Source organism: Pararge aegeria, chromosome 15 (assembly GCF_905163445.1).
Source record: "Pararge aegeria chromosome 15, ilParAegt1.1, whole genome shotgun sequence".
Lineage (NCBI taxonomy): Eukaryota > Metazoa > Arthropoda > Insecta > Lepidoptera > Nymphalidae > Pararge > Pararge aegeria.
In genome coordinates, this window is record NC_053194.1 from 15,831,527 (window position 1) to 15,851,252 (window position 19,726).

General features: G+C 36.2%; 1 protein-coding gene across 1 annotated transcript in view; it reads left to right on the forward strand.

Annotated features, from left to right (window-relative positions):
• The first annotated feature begins 1,267 nt into the window (after nucleotides 1-1,267).
• The window catches only part of LOC120630072 (sine oculis-binding protein homolog), a 59,259-nt gene continuing 40,800 nt past the window's right edge, over nucleotides 1,268-19,726 (forward strand). The window contains exon 1 of the mRNA XM_039899210.1: nucleotides 1,268-1,492. Within this exon, the coding sequence (XP_039755144.1) occupies nucleotides 1,418-1,492 (75 nt within the window). The 5' untranslated portion in view covers nucleotides 1,268-1,417. The remainder of the gene's footprint in view (nucleotides 1,493-19,726) is intronic.

A 19,726-nucleotide genomic window follows, 5' to 3' on the forward strand; every position in this document is an offset into this window, starting at 1 on the left:
GTAGTTTTCACGTGATGCCCGGACGGACAGACAGACACACAAAAATTAAATAAAAATCTGTTTTGGACTCAGTATGTATTCAAAATTTTCAAAATATATTAAATGTACAGAAGTCTTCCAGTTACAGTTTTATTATAAGTATTATTAAGAGTAGAGTTAAACTAAACTAAATTTATTTTCAAGTGTTTATTAAATCGCGTGAATACCGCAAGAGATTTTATAGAAACATTTTTTTTGACACAACAAACAGCTTTTAGTTGTATAACAAAATACAACTAAAGGCAAAAAATAAATATTCTCTACAACATTTTTAAGTAAATGTTAAGTAAATTGTAGAAAGTTATTATTATGTGTAAATCATATTCTTCGCATAAATTTTAATAAAGAAGCAAATAACAATTACCAGTAGTTTCTACATTTTATTTGGCACCGACTTCAAAATCAATATTTATTTCTTGCTTTTTAGTTGTAAGACAAAGTAGGTTCTTTTTTGTCAAAAATGAAATAAAATCACGCTTTGCTTGGGTTCGCAATCGTAACCAAGTAATTTCGGTATATGCTTCAGGAGTTCTCCCGGCACTTCACCATCAGCTCCTTTATTGTTACGAACAAAAATTGCCTACCTACTGTACACAATAATCGAAACGCAACCAGTGTAATATTTATTATTATATGAAGTTCCGGTGGCCATGCGTGGTCTCCAACTAAATAAAAAAAAATCTTATTGAGAATCTCCTCCTTTTTTGTAAGTCGATTAAAAATGATATGAGTTAGTAACGTTCTTTTCCTACCTCTATTCTTTTTTATTATTCCACTCCAAGTTAGCCCGTGACTGCAATCCCACATGATGGGGACTAAGCTGACCTGTTAGGGGTGCCTATGTGGCAGGTTTATTATTAAACCCCTAATCGTTGTTTGTACGCAGCAAAGTACCGGAACGTTATTTCACTTGGCGGCGGGTCTTTGTCTGGTAACTAGCCATGGCCTCGTCCTTAAGACAAGCTCTAATAATGTCACAATATATAAATAATAAATTTATGCCTAACTATGTATAACAAAAACATTGAACAGTAAATAAAAGTGCGTAAAATCACAACGAATTACCGCCCGCCCAAAACTACAAAAAAAGCTCCGCCCAAACATTTCAACGAGGGAACGTGAGCGCGGGAAAAGAGCTTTTATCTACGTTGGCTACGTAAAAAAATACGACGACATCTAAATACGAATTACGAAGTACGAACAGTTTCAACAGTCGTGCAACGGATGCCGTGCGGGTTAGATGTATCGCTGTTTGCGCAAAATTGGAACCGAATGTTTACGCGAACGTGAAGTTTATTAAGTTTATGTTAAAACTGAAACTTTTAAGAACTGGCGTACTAGTTTATGGACGTGAATAGTGAATATTAACATAAACGGAATGGACAAAAATAATATGAACCCTTCGTCTCCACCGAAGGCTAAAGTGAAAAAGGAGAATGAAGAAGAAATCAAGGTAAGCTTTGAGCTAAGTTTATCGGTGATACTTTTCATGACATTGACGTGAGTTTCCGTATGAAACTCATCGTGTTTCAGCGTCGTTTGGCAAGCGGCCTGTTTCATCTCGAAGACTGGTAACAGGAGACGGCGTGTCGTATTTATAAATTTGATCCGCTCGCAGTCGATCCGTGGGTCCCTCCAAAAGCTTCAAAGTCCCAACTCGCGGGGTTACGCCGAATAAATTATGCCGTATACGATTACAATATTAATTACGGTTTGCGATACACAATAAAATGCGTGTAATATCACGTTTTCGAGGCCTTTTCCAGCCATTAAAGTGTGTAACGCGATATCCGAAGCGCGCTCGGATCGCTGTAACCAGAGTCGGTGGATGTTTTGATAATAGATATAGGCGGTGGGGCTGTGTGCGTACGTACGGACAGCTGGCGCGCTATATGTGTGCGTGCGGGGTAATTTTAGACGTTCCTTTGCTCAAAACGTAATACGAGACCGTCCCAGGCCGCAAGCCGACGATACAATTTATTGTTTTCATCTGATTATCGCATGCTATGGTAATATCGCGTAATGAAGTTGCGAATCGCAGCTCATGAGCTATATAAGCCGCCCCCGCTGATACGAGCTTTTATTTTGGCACTACGGAAATAGTTTGGCATGTCAATAACCTCGTTTGCGGTGTCCACGCGATGGTGACGTCATGGGACAAGGCAATTTCTTTAGAAAGTTTGAGGTCGCTTTAATTTATATGCCTTGACGTGTCTAGCGGCCCAAATTGTTGAAGATGTAATGGGTTTTTATTTTCGTGGGCTTAGCTGGGTGGAGGGCTAATTCCACACGAGCTTAGTTATTTTATCTGATCTACTTTTTCATGACCGCGGTACTTTTTTATCTTAGTATAATCATTATCAGTGCTGTGTGCAGTGGCGTGCACTTCATACATGCACAAAATCACTGCCTATCCTAAAATTTATATACAACTCGTATTGGAGGAGGTTTTTTGCAGTTTTACGCAATTTTCCCGCTGTATGCAAACGCTGGTAAGAAACCCAGTACACGCCACCGGCTGTGTGATGAAGGATCTGAAATCTGAACATACAGTTGTCACCATTCCACCTCTTCCCACTGTTGACGTACGAGGCGACTAGGGGAATAATCATTTATATTAACCTATAATCGATATCGGCTCCGATTTTACGGAGAGATGGAGTAACATTGACAAAAAAACATAAACGTCGAAGTAAGATACACTTTTGGAAATCCATTGAATTATGGTGGTGTCATCAACATCATCATCAATTTAGTCCGCTGGGCTCTGGCCTCCTCTGGTCTCACTCATAGGAGATTGGAAGCCCACCGCGCTGCTCCAATGTGGGTTGGTAGCCCACGGTAACTATTCTTATCACAACATGTTAGTGGTACCTAAACCGAAAGGTAATCTTCGAGGCCAGGGCGGAGCTTGTCCACCACTCTGGCAATTTTCAAAGTTCGGTCCTACATATTAAGAATAACTGAAAAATGCAATAAATTTTAAATATTGGATAGAAGCAAAGGCCTTACTTTGCAGAATTCAATGAATAAATATACAATGAACACTAATCTTAGTTAACTATACTCTTCCAAAAGCAGGATAATCTGTACGGTCTAATTTATAATTATTACTAGATGTGCCCTGCGGCTTCGCCCGCGTAATTGTGGGAGCCAGCGTACTGCTACATAGTCTACACCTAAAGTGATATATGAGATTTTTAGTTTTTTTCACAAACATATTTTTATCTTACGCAAATTTTTTTTCAAACAAAAGTATACTATATTATTCCTAATACCTCCAAGAATATGTATAAAAAGTTTCAAGAAATAAGGTTCAGAAGTTTTCGCGTGAAATCGTAACAAACACACTTACATTCACATTTATAATATTAGTAGGGATTACATAATGATTACAGTCTGTCGGTGTTTTATAGGATATACTTTGGAGAGTGTGCTCAGGATCTATTCGATCTCGTCCCCTCCTTATCATCATACCATCGCATTGCAAGGAAACATGCGGGTTTTGACCCCTATGGTTTTAATATCCCAAAAACTCGCACGAAGCGATTTGCATCTTTTTTTCTTATAAGCATGGCTTTGGTTTGGAACACCCTTCTGAGTTCTATAGTGAAAAGCCATCTTCTATCTTCCATCAGGTTAGCTTGTGGTCAAGCGCTAGTCTATCATAGTTTAAAAAAAAAACTTAAATCTTCATACTCTACACCAAACAGATCTTCCGGGATGTACTCTCTACGCACGTTTAACTTCGACTAAGATTTTGACTTTACAATGAACAAACAATTGCTAAGTGAAAAATGCACCAAATGTTCCGCTTTTATTTTTTTACTAGCGTTTGATTTTGTTTTTCGATGTGGCATTCGATTTAGAAGTATGTAGTTCTAAAAAAATTAAAGTATTCAGTATCGCTAAGCCTTAAATGACGGGTTTGCTTCTGAGGAGTTCTGTCCTCTATCTCCAAGCACATTCATCAGATCTACACGAAATTTGAGCAAAATTAAACAAATATTATAACCTCTAAAGTACAAAAGTAATTATTTAAATCGGTTACCATTTGACGGAGTTATGGAGTAAAGTCGTCAAACACATTCGTCCCCTCTCCCAAAAGAACAAGGCTTAATTTCGGGATAAAAAGCTTCCTATATTACTTCTAATACTTTCAGGAATATGTGTACAAAGTTTCGTGATGATCCGTTTAGTAGGTATTGCGTGAAAGTGTAACAAAAAAACTTACATTCACATTTATAATATTAGTAGGGATAGGGATAAATCGTTTATCATTTGACGGCGTTATGGAGTAAAATCGTCAAACACATTCTTCCCCTCTCCCAAAAGAACTGAGCTTAATTTCGGGATAAAAAGCATCCAACATTACTTTTAATACTTTCAGGATTATGTGTACAAAGATTCGTGATGATCCGTTTATAAGTTTTTGCGTGAAAGCGTAACAAACAAACTTACATTCACATTTATAATATTAGTGGGATTTTAACACGTTTTAGTAGCTGTAAGTTTGTGACAGAGCTCGTCCGGGGAAAAACAACCGTCAGGCTTATTTCAATGCAGCAAAGCAGCATTGCTGTATTCCGGTTTGGAGGGCGTGGTTGCCGGTGTAATTACAGGCTCATGAGGCTTAACACCTACGCCTAAGGTTGATGGACACAGGGCGGACACTTTGATGGACGTGTTCCTGTGCCCTGCGAAGTGTTGCTCTTATTTTAAGCGATGGTTTTCCACATAACATAAAGTTTGCCATCTGCTAGATCAGTAAATTGTAAATGTGAAAGTGCCTACCTAATAATTCTTTGCCCGGCCCGAGTTAGAACCTCAGACCTGTGGTCGAACTTGCTAACAATGTGGCAGTTACAATGTGTGTGGCATGTTACAATTTTTGACGTAACAACATCTTGTAATTCGATGGAGCCGGCTGCACGCACGAAAAAACATGACGCATGCGGCGTTACCTCGCTCTGAGGCGTTCCATTCAAGGCTTGTAGTGCAAGCGAGAGCGCGGAACGAGCGACAATGAGGCACAGTCGGCCTCCGCGTTCGACATCTGTCTCTCTCCTACTTGAGTGGGGGATGCGTCCGCGTGGACAGCTTCTATACAATAATACATTTACATGTTTTCGACAAGGATGAAGTGCAGTGAAAAGTGAATGTGGTGTCAATTGTTTATAGCAACGATAATATCTATCAAACAAATAAAATTAAAATTTTCTTTTGAAAAATGCATTCTATAAGTATTTTCTTACGACGTTGTCACGTTCAACTATCGTCAGTAAGCTGACTTTACAGACACCAATTTTTTTTCTATTTTAATAATTGCATAAGCATTAAATAAACATAATTTTAAAGCCAAAGGCAACCTTATCGCTCTTCCAGACCACCTTTGCGAACGGAATCAGTGATACACTTGAGAGACGGGAAGCAATAATATAAATATAGCAATAATATAAATATATACATACTAATAACTATATAATATACGAAATAATAAAGATAAGCATAAAACATATAAATTATAAAATACATGCAAAAATTTTGGGTTTGTGCACACAATGTGTATTTTTTCTCTAATAACTATGACATGTGGAAGTAGATATAAAAAAAATCAAATCTCATTACAATAATGCTAGTAGATACGATACAGGGGGCTTACTTAATGGTTACTACCAACCCTTAGAGCAGTATTATTTTAAATAACCCTGACACTCGTCAAACCCTTTAATTTGATAACTTCATCTTGATTTCCGTCTTGTAATGTATAAATTATTTTAAATATAGTTTGTGCAGTAGACTACTTATAATAAAACAATAAAAAAAACAATAACTTAGCCCAACAGTCTACATAAGTAAAATAGCTTATCTAATATTTGTTTATTAAATTACTTCACAACCAACTGGGTATGTATAAAATGATGTAATTCAATATCGCTAGTGTCTAATTAATTATACATAGACCGAAAGGGCAAACAAGCTACTCGTATGACGCATTTACTTTGTCATATCAAATAACCCTCCCGTTGCTTTACACTAGGTACATTAAAAGTCAAGATAAAGTTCAGGAACCAGACTAGAAACTTTTCCGATCACTGAAATACATAATGAAAACTTAACTTATTTCGCTAAAATCCATAATAATTAATTAATTAAATTTAAGTGACTGTCTTTTATTTAGAAATAACTACCTACCTCTTATAGTCGATTGATTTTAGATGTTTCATCTAAGATTCATATTATGATTATTTGAACAATTCCATGATATAAAAACACTTTTTTTTAACCTTGTCTTTGTTCAAGCTAATATTTTTGACGGCTAAACCGATTAGATGGGACTTTCACAGTAAGATAAGGTATTATAAACTTACGATGTATTGAGGTAATTGGTGATTGGAAAATTTATTAAAAGTCCTGTGTTTTCTATCTTCGAATAACAAAACCGATTTATTTCGATCCATCTGTTAGAGCGCCAACCCGCACGAATATGCATACGTAGTTTGACCAAGCGTTCAAATTTATAGCGACCATCTTTTTGTGTCTGGGGTTAAAAATACCACAGAATAAATGCTCGAATTTATTCTCAGACCTTCACTTCATTGTTTTTACTTAGAGTTTGTATCCTCTTATATCAGCATCCAATCTAGTGTTCATATCTTCGTTGTTCTAAGCGATGTCCATTGCTGGACCAGGTGACTTGTAGGAATGAAACTCGGTATTTCAATTTTATACCATTCGCATTTGGAACCCTCGTAGCTTTAGTTTTAATTTTACGAAATAGGTTATCGCCATCATCTCACTTTCGTGTAATTATCATGTACGCATCAAAAGTGCCACCTACGGGCCTACTTGAATAAAGATATTTTTGACTTTGACTTTGACTTTGACTATACCAATGTTGGAATAAGTCTAATAACGTAGGCAGGTTTCGTAAACGCAACATTATTTAGCTTGATCTTAAAATACAAATTTTGTCTAGTGTTCCGTATTACACGGTGGTAAAGAACCGACAAAGTGCAAAGCCAATTCTCACATAGCTGTTTTTTTATTATATTTTGCTAAGTAAGTATTTTATAGTGTTAAAATGACGTGTCTTTTAAATTTTGGTATGCAAATTGACATTGGTGGTAGAAGTAGGAACTTGTTTTCGATTTATATGCAAATTCGCGATGCAATGATCTATTTCTTATTGTCGGCTCAAATATGGCGTGGCATTTTAGATTTCGGCAAAAACATGCAAGCGATATGGTAACCGTTGACACGTGATTGTAAATTACACCTATTTCGGAAATGATACCTAGAAACCAGACATGTATCAAAGTTATATGAATTTATCACTTAGCTATCTTAAGTAAGTAACAAATAAATATTAATACCCAACCCCACGTTATATTATGATATAGAAGTATTAGAAACAGAAGAATTACAATCATATAATATCGATTTTATAAATTTTAAAGTGCGTATAAAATCGTAATTTTTATCTCATCCTTATAGTGCCCTTTCTTATCAGAGGTTGGCAACCATTAGGGCTAACTGAACAGTGACTTTGTACTCATATTGAAACACTGCTGGAGCTGGGGCACAGGCAGTTTTTCTAGGCATGACCTTGGAAAATAAGCTCAAGTGGGTTGCCCATATAGATACACTGGCGGGTAAACTAAGCTCGTCTGCCTACGCAGTCAGAAAAATTAGACAGATTACTGACGTTGAAAAAGGCTTGTTTATTTTGCGTACTTTCATAGTGTTATGTCCTACAGGATCTTGTTATTGGGCAAAGCTGCTGATATTGAAACTATATTTATATTGCAGAAAAGAGTACTTACTGTACGATCAATAGGTATATAAACTTAAATCACGCGAATCCCTCCGTGTGAAGCTTAAAGAAATAGCTATACTTACTGTAGCTTCACAATATATTTATAATAATATGGTACTTGGAAGACAACATATTAGTCTAGTGGATATAAACAGACTTACCAGATGCATTATGATTGCATGTCGTCTGCGAAAGGTACAGGAGTAATTTTTGGGATTACGCTTTTATAATATGAATAAAATGATAAAGGTATCTTTGGACCTACCAATGCATAAGTTTAAAGCGGGGTTACTATACAATTGACGAATTTCTCAATGACAAGGTTCCTTGGAAGCATCCGGCTCCGCTTTCATCTCTCACAAGATAGAAAAATGAATGTTAAAATGTAAAATGTAAATAGTTGATGTCGGAAAGGAGCAACTGCTGAGTTTCTTTCGTTTCAAAAGTGCTTATGTTAGGCCTACTTGAAATAAATGAATTTAAATATTTTTTGAACAGAATTAAGAACATACAGAATCCGTGTACACGACTAATATTGAAGCATCAAAAACCATTCCACTTTAGGAGTGTATCGAATAGGCGGTTAGTCACTTCATTCATTTACCAGTTGACAGCAATTATTTTACCTCTAATGTTCTAAACGTTTTCCATAAAATGAGTAAAATGGAATAAGTTCTATGGAGCAACATTCCTCGGGTCATATGTGAGTCGTGCTCGGGGCGACTTCTATTTTTTCGGGCACAATGCACTGCTCGTAATAATGGTTTTATGAGGATTCTTGTTCTTAATTTTATATCGTATCTTTACGTTAAAATTAGAAATGAAAAGCTCCGTAAAACCGATATACCTTCTGCTCAGTTGAGAGAACCAGTTATCAAAGGTATTAGAAACCAATAATGCGCAGTGCTGGTAAACACTTGCGTATAAATTCAAATTCAAATTCAAATTAATATATATTTCAAGTAGGCCTCCTTTATAAGCACTTTTGAAACGTCAAGTATGTATGTTTGTAGTGACTCTACCACCGGTTCGGAAAGCTGATTCTACCGAGAAGAGCCGGCAATAAACTATTGCTCTTTTCCAACATCAAAATTTACAATCATTTTTCTATCTTACGGGAGATGAGAGCGAGACTGGCTGCTTCCAATCTACCTTGTCAGTAAGGAATTCATCAAATGTATTAGATGTGTTTTTACACATTTTTTAAATGTATGTATAGGAAAAGAAATAATGCCGTATAGGCAGTAGAAACAGCCTTTTATAAAGTACCTACACCAAACAAAGAACGTCGAATGTAAAAATGTCGGATAGTGTTATTTTTTATAATAGTAATTGTCGGGCTAAGCAGATGGTTCACCTTAGTAACTGGAAATCCAAGACCTGTAAGCAGTGCAATACTTCACACGGCATGCTAGGAGCACGTCGATCATCGTATAGGAGCGTGACGATAAAACTTCCCTGGACGAGCTCTGTTACAAAAAGCTTTACTACTACAAAAAAGTTGTGTCCAGGAGTAGATGCCTATCCTATAGATGAGAGTTAAGAAGACGACAACAAGTGATATTATTTGCAACATTGCGGAAACATTGTGAATACCGAATTCGTTAAGATTATTATACTAGATGTCATCTCGTAAAGGGCATGCCAGTCATAAACGTTAAGCTAATCAACAGATTAAATTATCAGATTGCGTTGCAACATTGGATCTAAATAGAATGTTTTCCGCGTGCGAACGTCAGCGACATTGCATCCGATGCGCCCGCGCAGTATTGGGCCAAGGTTATTGGACGGTCGCACAATTATTTGATCTAGGGGCTTTTTACTCTTGAACAAGACATTGTACGAGTACTAAATATTATACAAGGCTAGTTTATCATCAGTAGCCTATAACGGTCTAATGCTGGACTAACGGAAGGGTTTGCCCATAATCATCACGCTCGGGGAGCTGTACCTACTAGTGGCACTACGTACAACGGAAGGTTCTGGCCAACGAAGTGCGGAGACAAGCCCAGAGAAAGAAAGAAAAGAAAAAAATCACCACGCTAGGCAGACAGGTTGGTGAACGCAGTCGAAAGTAGTGTAACTCTAATCCCTTAGTCGCTTGTACGACAACTGCTGGAAGAGGAAGGGTATCGCCAACTGTCTTTGATCTCCCGTCACCACACTATACTCTAACTATGTACTGGCTAACGAATAACTTTTGTTCCACATCTTTTTTCTGGATAGTTAATTTTGGTTAGATAGATGTCCAAAGTTTTCGAGAAAATAACCGGCGACAGCCGAAACATCAGCTTTAAAGCTGGCAGCATGGCCCATTTGAATGGGCAAACTTAACCTTTGGTCAAGTTTACTCCAAGAATCCCCGGTAGACTAGTTAACACTTACGACAATTCTTTAGATTCCTCGAGCCCCCGGTCCCCACCGCCACAGAAAAAAGCACAAAAGGGTTCCAAAAGACACAAAAATCAAAGTGCTAATTGCTATCAAGGTTTTTATCTCTTCGCCTCTTGTTTTTCTTGGCATTGGTAGCAACTGTCCCGATTCCTCCGTCGTCCAGGAGACGAAGTTAGCCATTAAGCTTTTCCACCACAACAAATAAAAAGAATCGTGGCACACGTAACCGTATTAATCAAATTCGTCTTTTGACTTCTTGCGTGTGATATGTTTGATAATAAACTTAAAAGCTTCGTTCGCGTATGAGTCAATCGAGAAGCTAGAATCTGATGCTAACATCATAATCATCGTGGCTACCTATGTACCTACTATTATTTTACGTGGTATACTGAGTTAGTAAGTTGTCATTATTTTAGTTAAAACATACATACATACATACATCCACACATATATCCTCACAAACTTTCGCATTTATAATATTAGTAGGATGGTACGCATGCATTCGATCGTTGTCCCATATGCCTTGCGACTTGCTGCTATTTGCAAAGAGTTATGTCCGACAATATTTATAAGACCTTCATAAAAATTAGACAATACATGCTTGATAGTATACACTTCCAAATAAAAGAAGAATGATTAACATCGGTTTTAATTGAACGGAGCTATGAAGTAAAATTTGTAAAAAAAATCATCTCATTTCCCGGAGGAAACTTATTGTTTATCGGGCTACAAAGTATCAAATATGTTGACCCGGAATATCAGCTACAACTATACCGAATTTTATTTAAATCCGTTCAGTAGTTTTCACGTAACAGACAGACAGACAGATAGCCTGACAAAAATTAAATAAAAATCTGTTTTGGACTCAGTATCGATTATAAAGCATCCCACGGTAAAAAAAATCTAAATTTATTAAATGTGCAGATATCTTCCAGTTACAGTTTTATTATAAGTATATAGATAATAACTGTGACTTATGGTGACGCCAGAGCAGAATAGAGTTGTTATCAACCCTCCTTTCCCCGCGGTTATCATACGAGGCGGCTAAGATATAACGAAGACCGGACAGCAGCGTCCCCTGCACTACTATCGCCATCTTCCGTGATGTGACACCGCTTTGACCTTTAGTCCAGCAGTGGCCCATAATAGCCTATCGATGATCTTAATTCATCATTAAACTTTCAATCAAAAGATACAACAGAATTGGTGCCATTATCCGATGTTTCTCCGAATGGTCAAATGTTAATTAAAAACTATAAGCTAACACGTTCGAACATGAAAAGTTGAGCGGGTGTGATGGTAGCGATACCCGATAGCCGGCCGTAACCGACACCGTTTGCGATGCATTGTACATCATCGCCGCAAAGATCAGACCGTAAAACAGATACGATACACAGTAGCACTTTTCTTACCTATGGCTCGGTTTACGAATACAATTCATCATCATCAACTTATTTGCGGCCCACTACAGGGCACGGGTCTTCTGTCAGGATTAAGAGGGTTTAGGCCGTTATCGGCCAAGTGCGGATTGGTAGACTTTACACTAGGGTTCATGATTTCTCGAGCTTTTCAATTTCTCGGGTCTCGAGAATTCTCGAGGCTAATTTCTCGAGTCTTCTCGGGTTGTCGAGAAATTTACATTCACGTACGTTTTCTCATATTATTTGGTTCCAATAACGTCAACAAATTCAGTGGTTTTTCTCTCAAATAAAAGTATCAAATTAATCATAAAACTTTTATTGATTATATTCAAAAATATTAATCTTAATAAGCTAATTAACTTTTTAAAAAAAATACAGAAATAATATTATTTAAACTTATAATTATAATGACAGCACCATTTTTGGCTGGTTATTTAGAACTTATGAACAAAATTAGCTTCTATTAAACTAAACAGAAAATCAACATGAAATAAAACGTTAATATCTTAACTTATAATTAAATTACAATCACAGCACCATTTTTGGCTGGTTATTTAGAACTTATAAACAAAAATAGCTTCTATTAAACTAATGTAACGTTAATATCTATAACGAAACATGATTTCTCGAGTTCTCGACTTTTCTCGAGCTTGATTTCCCGGGAACAAAGCCCAACGAATTCCCGGGAATGAACCCTACTTTACACCCTTGAGAACATTTCCTCACGATGCATTCCCTCACAATTTACATTTTAATTGCTTTAATTAAAGACGCACATACTCTTAATTTCGCGAAACGCAAATAAAGTGCCTGCCGCGGATCGTACACGATCCCTTTCAAAGGTATGTCGATGCTCTGTTACCTCTGGATTAAATATTATTATTTTTAATATTATTTTATATATAATTTAAGTATTTGTTTTTTTTAATTTATTCTAAATGTATGTTTTTGTTCGCGGTGCTAGATTCGTCAAGTTTATGTCACAGCCTGATGGATCTTACAGCTTATAAAAACTCTCATGTCTCTCTTAATCGTTTTTTCTCCTTCTAACTGACAATATAGTTTTGTATTTGCAAGTTGTGGCAGTCTTTAAGTGTGTCTACAATATTACATTTATATGTTTTTTCATTTATTGTTTGGTTTTTAAGAGTTTTTGTTGTAACCTGTTGACTGTCCCTTAAATAAATAAATAAATAAATAAATAGACTTCTAACAACTATAAATTTACCTATTCAAATGGGCCTACTGCTCATTAGTAACGTACATAATTCATATCATTGATTTAATATGCTGCGACTGATTCTTATTGTCAAATTAAAGAAATTAAATACAAAGGATCAGCTTCTTATAATTAAATTACAAAATAAAAATGGAAAATTAAACATCATTTTACACGTTCAGTCTGTGGACAAACAATATGCAGTGAACATACAGCGCCCGGCGAGTTTAGTACAACAATGTGCTGAGGGCGGTGTTAAAGAAGCCACGACGCTGGAGTGCGTCAGAGATGTTTGCGGATGCGCGGGTAGATGATTTCTACGCGATCATCCGCAAGCGTGCTGCGTCAATGATGAGCAGGCTCGTGAGTAGCACCAATACCTTCCTCAGTACACTAGCATGCAGGCTGGACAGCTCTCTCTGGGGTGCTGGGATGGGGTGCACACGCGCTATAGGGGGGGCTCAGTTAGACTATAAGGAATTTTTTGTATAAAATAAGGTTGTTTTTTAGTTGTTAAGTACTAACATAGGTTTAACTAAGTTGTATACTAACACGATATGGACAAATATCCGAAATACAGATTTATTTTTATTATTATTATTACCTATGATTAATTCTTTTTAAAAATTTATCACTTTTAATTTTTTAATCGTTAATCCATACATAGACCTCGACCGCGAAATAACCTAAAAGAGTCTGTGGTTTTGTTATTTGTAACATCTGTGTTGTCCATATTCTTTGTCGAGGGGGTGAACAAACACCACCTAGCAGGCGCAGGAGGCGTGCGTGAGCGTGTCATGTATCCCGTGTCCAGCGGTTCTAGCTGTTTTGATACCTATCTGTATAGTAATATGGCTCAAAGTTGAACGGTGTAATGGAAGGGATGCGCTAGATAAATCTAGCACAGTTTTAGATTTCAGAACGTTAGTCCGAGGATCATTTGCAGTTATATTCAGAATAGAGTACTTGATGAGCCATACAATTATTATAAGCTGTAGGTATTACTCTGTTCCAACTTGTCTTTTGTTAAGAATTTTCTCATTTATTTTCAGTGTAATATATGTTTTAAAAATGTAGAAAAACAAATGTATTATTCTTTAATGAAGAAAAGAAAGAAAATAATTTTGACAAAAAAAGCCGACTATTTGATACAACTAGAAAGCAAGAAATGTTTATATTTTCTGCAACATTTTTTAGTCAGTGCCAAGTAAAATGTAGAATTTAGAATATATAAAAGGGAATAAAGATAATAAATTTCTTATTCCCTTTTATATAGAAACAAGGAAAGTACAAGTAATGAGATAAAATGAGGTTTATAGGTATATAGGTTTACAGGTCACGAACATAAAAATTCAACCGAATTGATAACCTCCTTATTTTTTGTAATTTGGCTAAAAAAGAGTTATTCTTTATGAAAGCATACGATAAATAAGAAAAAGTTTATAGGTATATAGGTTTACAGGTAACGAACATAAAAATTCAACCGAATTGATAACCTCCTTATTTTTTGTAAGTCGGCTAAAAAAGAGTTATTCTTTATGAAAGCATACTTTTTTATATTCTGAAAACGATCTCTACACTAAAAAGTAATTGAAAAATTGTCTACCTAATAATACCGGTAGGATGTCGCGTAGAAACCGATTAGGAGTATAACAAAACTGCCATACTCCCTAACAGGTTAGCCCGCTTCCATCTTTGACTGCATCATCATTTATCAGCAGGTGAAATTGCAGTCAAGGCTAACTTGTAGCGTAATAAATTATATTGTAAAAATAAATAGAATGTAGAAGATTTTTTTTTTCAGAAATAATAATAAGAGTAATAAGTGATGCCCGCGTTTATTACGGATTTTTAACAAATCCAGTGTTAGCCGTTTGTTTAGGGATAAAAAGTAGCCTATGTTACTCGGTGATGGCCCAGTGGGTGGAGCTCGACTACACATTCGGGGGGCCGAGTTCGAATCCCAGCACGCACTTATTTATTTATCAAACTCTTTATTTGTATACCACAACATTAACATATACAAAATAAAATGAAAACAGAATCATATCGAAAGAAGTAGAATACAAAAGGCGGCCTTATCGCTTAATAGCGATCTCTGCCAGGCAACCTTTGAATTAGGAAAAAAAACTTTAAACTTATGTGCGTTTTAAGTAATTAAAATACCACTTGCTTCAGCGTTGAAGGAAACATCGCGAGGAAACCTGCATGCCTTAGAGTCGTCGATAATGTTTTCAAAGGTGTGTGTAGTCCACCAATCCGCACTGGGCTAGCGTGGTGGACTACGGCCTTAACCCCTTCTCATTGTTGGAGAAGACCCGTGCCCTAAAGCGTGCTGACATTATGATGATGATGAAATTCTGCTGCATGAAACTAACCAACTGCACCAACCCGTATTGGAGCAGCGTAATGGGTCTATGCTTTGAAATCTCTCCTATGAGAGAGGGAGGGTGGGCCAGCAGTTACTAAGCTGTAGATGAGGACAATGACATAAAAAGGAGAGCTAGAATTTTCTAAGTATGTAAGCTGTAAACAGAACTGCGGGCATTTGCCAGTTAAGCAGATACATAATATCTTACTTCGCCTTTCAACGTTAATAAATCACCTAACATAAAATAAACTTGGTTGTAAATGTTCCTTTATTATGTTTACCGAATATCGTGTTGCGTTGAAAAAAATGTAGGATAATGTTACCGAAATGCGACACCGTTCGGCCGTCATCATCATCATCCGAGAAGGACTCCTAAACTACTTAACCGATTTTAAATTAAATTGGCATACCGTCAGCAGTCTGGTCCAACTTAAGAGATAGGATAGCTTAGATCTTTAATTATAGTCGCAATTTTATTTTATTGAAAATTATTTGTCTATAATTAATTGACAGTCACATGTTATATATATACTACTATACTCATTTAAGGCTTAGCGATACTGAATACTTTAAAAACAATATCAAACGCAGACGAAGTCGCGGGCAATAGCTAGTATATTATTCATAAAAATATTCATCAGATATCTTAGTACCCATAACTCAAGCTACGCTTACTTTGGGACTAGATGGCGGTGTGTGTATTGTCGTAGTATATTTATTTTATTTATTTAATTAAATATCTGGCTAATATGAATTTATAGGTATCAAAAGTTTAATTATTTACCCACTTTATAAATTTACTGTAACACGAGTAAACAAGTGAAGCTAATATAAAGCGTGTAGAAAGGGTAGGAGGTGCAAAAGGACAACTTATCTCCAAAGAGACTTCTTCCAGAAGCCCACTTGAAAAAAAAAACAAGATACGTCATATAAGTGTTGTTTGGATAATTTGACTTTGGTTTTAACAGTAAAATAAAATTCCGTTTAGTATGCCCACGGCCGAACGGTGTCGCATTTCGGTAACATTATCCTACATTTTTTTCAACGCAACACGATATTCGGTAAACATAATAAAGGAACATTTACAACCAAGTTTATTTTATGTTAGGTGATTTATTAACGTTGAAAGGCGAAGTAAGATATTATGTATCTGCTTAACTGGCAAATGCCCGCAGTTCTGTTTACAGCTTACATACTTAGAAAATTCTAGCTCTCCTTTTTATGTCATTGTCCTCATCTACAGCTTAGTAACTGCTGGCCCACCCTCCCTCTCTCATAGGAGAGATTTCAAAGCATAGACCCATTACGCTGCTCCAATACGGGTTGGTGCAGTTGGTTAGTTTCATGCAGCAGAATTTCATCATCATCATAATGTCAGCACGCTTTAGGGCACGGGTCTTCTCCAACAATGAGAAGGGGTTAAGGCCGTAGTCCACCACGCTAGCCCAGTGCGGATTGGTGGACTACACACACCTTTGAAAACATTATCGACAACTCTAAGGCATGCAGGTTTCCTCGCGATGTTTCCTTCAACGCTGAAGCAAGTGGTATTTTAATTACTTAAAACGCACATAAGTTTAAAGTTTTTTTTCCTAATTCAAAGGTTGCCTGGCAGAGATCGCTATTAAGCGATAAGGCCGCCTTTTGTATTCTACTTCTTTCGATATGATTCTGTTTTCATTTTATTTTGTATATGTTAATGTTGTGGTATACAAATAAAGAGTTTGATAAATAAATAAGTGCGTGCTGGGATTCGAACTCGGCCCCCCGAATGTGTAGTCGAGCTCCACCCACTGGGCCATCACCGAGTAACATAGGCTACTTTTTATCCCTAAACAAACGGCTAACACTGGATTTGTTAAAAATCCGTAATAAACGCGGGCATCACTTATTACTCTTATTATTATTTCTGAAAAAAAAAATCTTCTACATTCTATTTATTTTTACAATATAATTTATTACGCTACAAGTTAGCCTTGACTGCAATTTCACCTGCTGATAAATGATGATGCAGTCAAAGATGGAAGCGGGCTAACCTGTTAGGGAGTATGGCAGTTTTGTTATACTCCTAATCGGTTTCTACGCGACATCCTACCGGTATTATTAGGTAGACAATTTTTCAATTACTTTTTAGTGTAGAGATTTATATATATTAAGATATATAAACACCCAGACACTGAAAAACATTCGTGTTCTTCACACAAACATTTTCCAGCTGTGGGAATCGAACGCACGTCCTTGGACTCCAAAGCAGGGTCGCTGCCCACTGCGCCAATCGGCCGTCAAATATTTAATATATAGTTTTAAGAAACAATAAAATTATATTTGATTAACAATTTTCATGACATTGAGTTGGTGGGTATTTTGATATAAACACTTGGACTGTATTTTCGTTGCATCCCAGTCCTACATGGACTCGAACGATGCAAAGATACCGCCCGGTGGCTCAGTCGTTATCACTCGCTTTTTATTAGCTTCACCTGTATGTTTGTTTGTTTAGATTTTGATTTTGACCCTCTTTAAACGGTCTGATTTCGTTCTAATTTTGAAGACTTATTGAGAACCGATGACAATAAACTAATTTGATAAGATTATTCTATTTTTCAATTCGCAAAAAAAGATTTTTGATAGTTAATATAATTTTCAGCTTTAGTCAATAAGGTAGGAATGATGTTAATTTAGATTTCCAACCATTATCTTTAGCCGATTTCTCTAATATTAACAAATTTCATGGTGAATGGTTATGGGAATTCTGCTCTAATAAAAATATTATTGAAGCGGTGATAGCCCAGGGGGTAAAGTCCATTCGCTTAGATACGGTCGCCTCTGTCCGCTCTTGGTCCGTGCTGCGTTTTGTCAAAAGCGCCGCTGCTCTACTGAAGGATGCCGCTTGCGGCGTACATCCGCAGGAGATTTTCCTCATCCGCATTGTATTTCATAGTTCCATGCCGTAGTGAAAAGTTTGGTTTATTGACATATGTTATGCAAGTTGTCGATATTTTAGTTTGGAATAAGAACTTAATAACGTTGGATCTTTTACTAAAAATAGTGTCTATTAATATACTTTCGTTCATCTCAATTTTTCATGAACTTGTCTTTATTATTTATGAGTCGTATTTATCAAAATACCATAAGAATAAAACCGTAAAACTATTTATTAAAAAAACAGGTAAAAACAACATTTACAAGAAAAATAAAAGCATAAATGTAAATTGCCAAATTCTCCTGCCGGTGTACCGACATTATGGTATTGAAAAGACTATACATACAATGTGCAAATAGCAACCATAAGTCCAATAATAAGCAGGTCATGTAACCCGAGCTGGTGTCAGCGGACACCGCGCTAAAAGCAGACCGAATGTCATCGTCCGCCGGCGTCGGGTTACCGGGAAGGGTTGCTTTGTTTGTGACCGACTGCTTTAAGACATTTGAGACTTTTAACTGGCAACTCAATGGAGTTCTGCGATCAATTAAATAAAAAAAAAAATAGGAATAGAAACAAAATATATGAAATAGCAGATGGTTAATTAAAATGGATAATTAAATCAAAATTACAATGAAAAGATAAAATTAATACATGAATTAATCAATGAATATACTTTTATTGTATACTACATAAACATATAGAAAATTTGTATTACATGATCTCTTCCTGGCAACCAAAGGCGTAAAACACAGCTCAAGAAGAGATTTAGGTAGAGCATCGCAGCGCTCGAGAAGAGAATGAATACGGAGAGAAATAAATGATTTAATATATTATGAGACTTAAAATAAAAATTTAATGATGTAAGTTTATTTTTTAAATAAAATAAAGCAAAATCTAGCCCGGCGACGCGGGCTGTGTACGCTAGTAAATTATAAAATATAAATACACATTTAAATTATAAAATAAAACAAAAATCAAAATTAATTTTTAAATTTAAATTATCTAATTAAAATTCACAACGCCTTCATACCTTCCGATTAGATTACCGCAGCAATGTCGAATATAAACACAGTCAAGCCTCAATACCCTCAGAATGGAACTGGGGCTACCCCTCACTCTTCGCACCAACAATCAATGTATATTGTGAATGAATGAATGAATGAATACACTTTTATTGCACACCACAAAAAGTACATCAAAAAAAGTATACGTAACAAAACAACGTGGCCTTATCCGTTATAAAGCGATAAGGCCGCGTTGTTTTGTTCCGTATACTTTTCTTTTCTTCCAGGCAACCAATGGCGGCGAAAACAAATACAGAAAATAGTTAGGTGTATAAAATAACATACCTATAAAAGAAATATATCATAAATATATATAATATATATAAAACAATCTAAAGTTTATGTATATTATAAGTATTTATAAATATACTGAAGAAGTGGTGATAGCGTAGTGGGAAAGGCTTCGGCTTTTCTTGCGTGGAGACCGAGTTCGAGCCCCGGCACGCACCGCTTCGGAGTTATGTGCGTTTTTA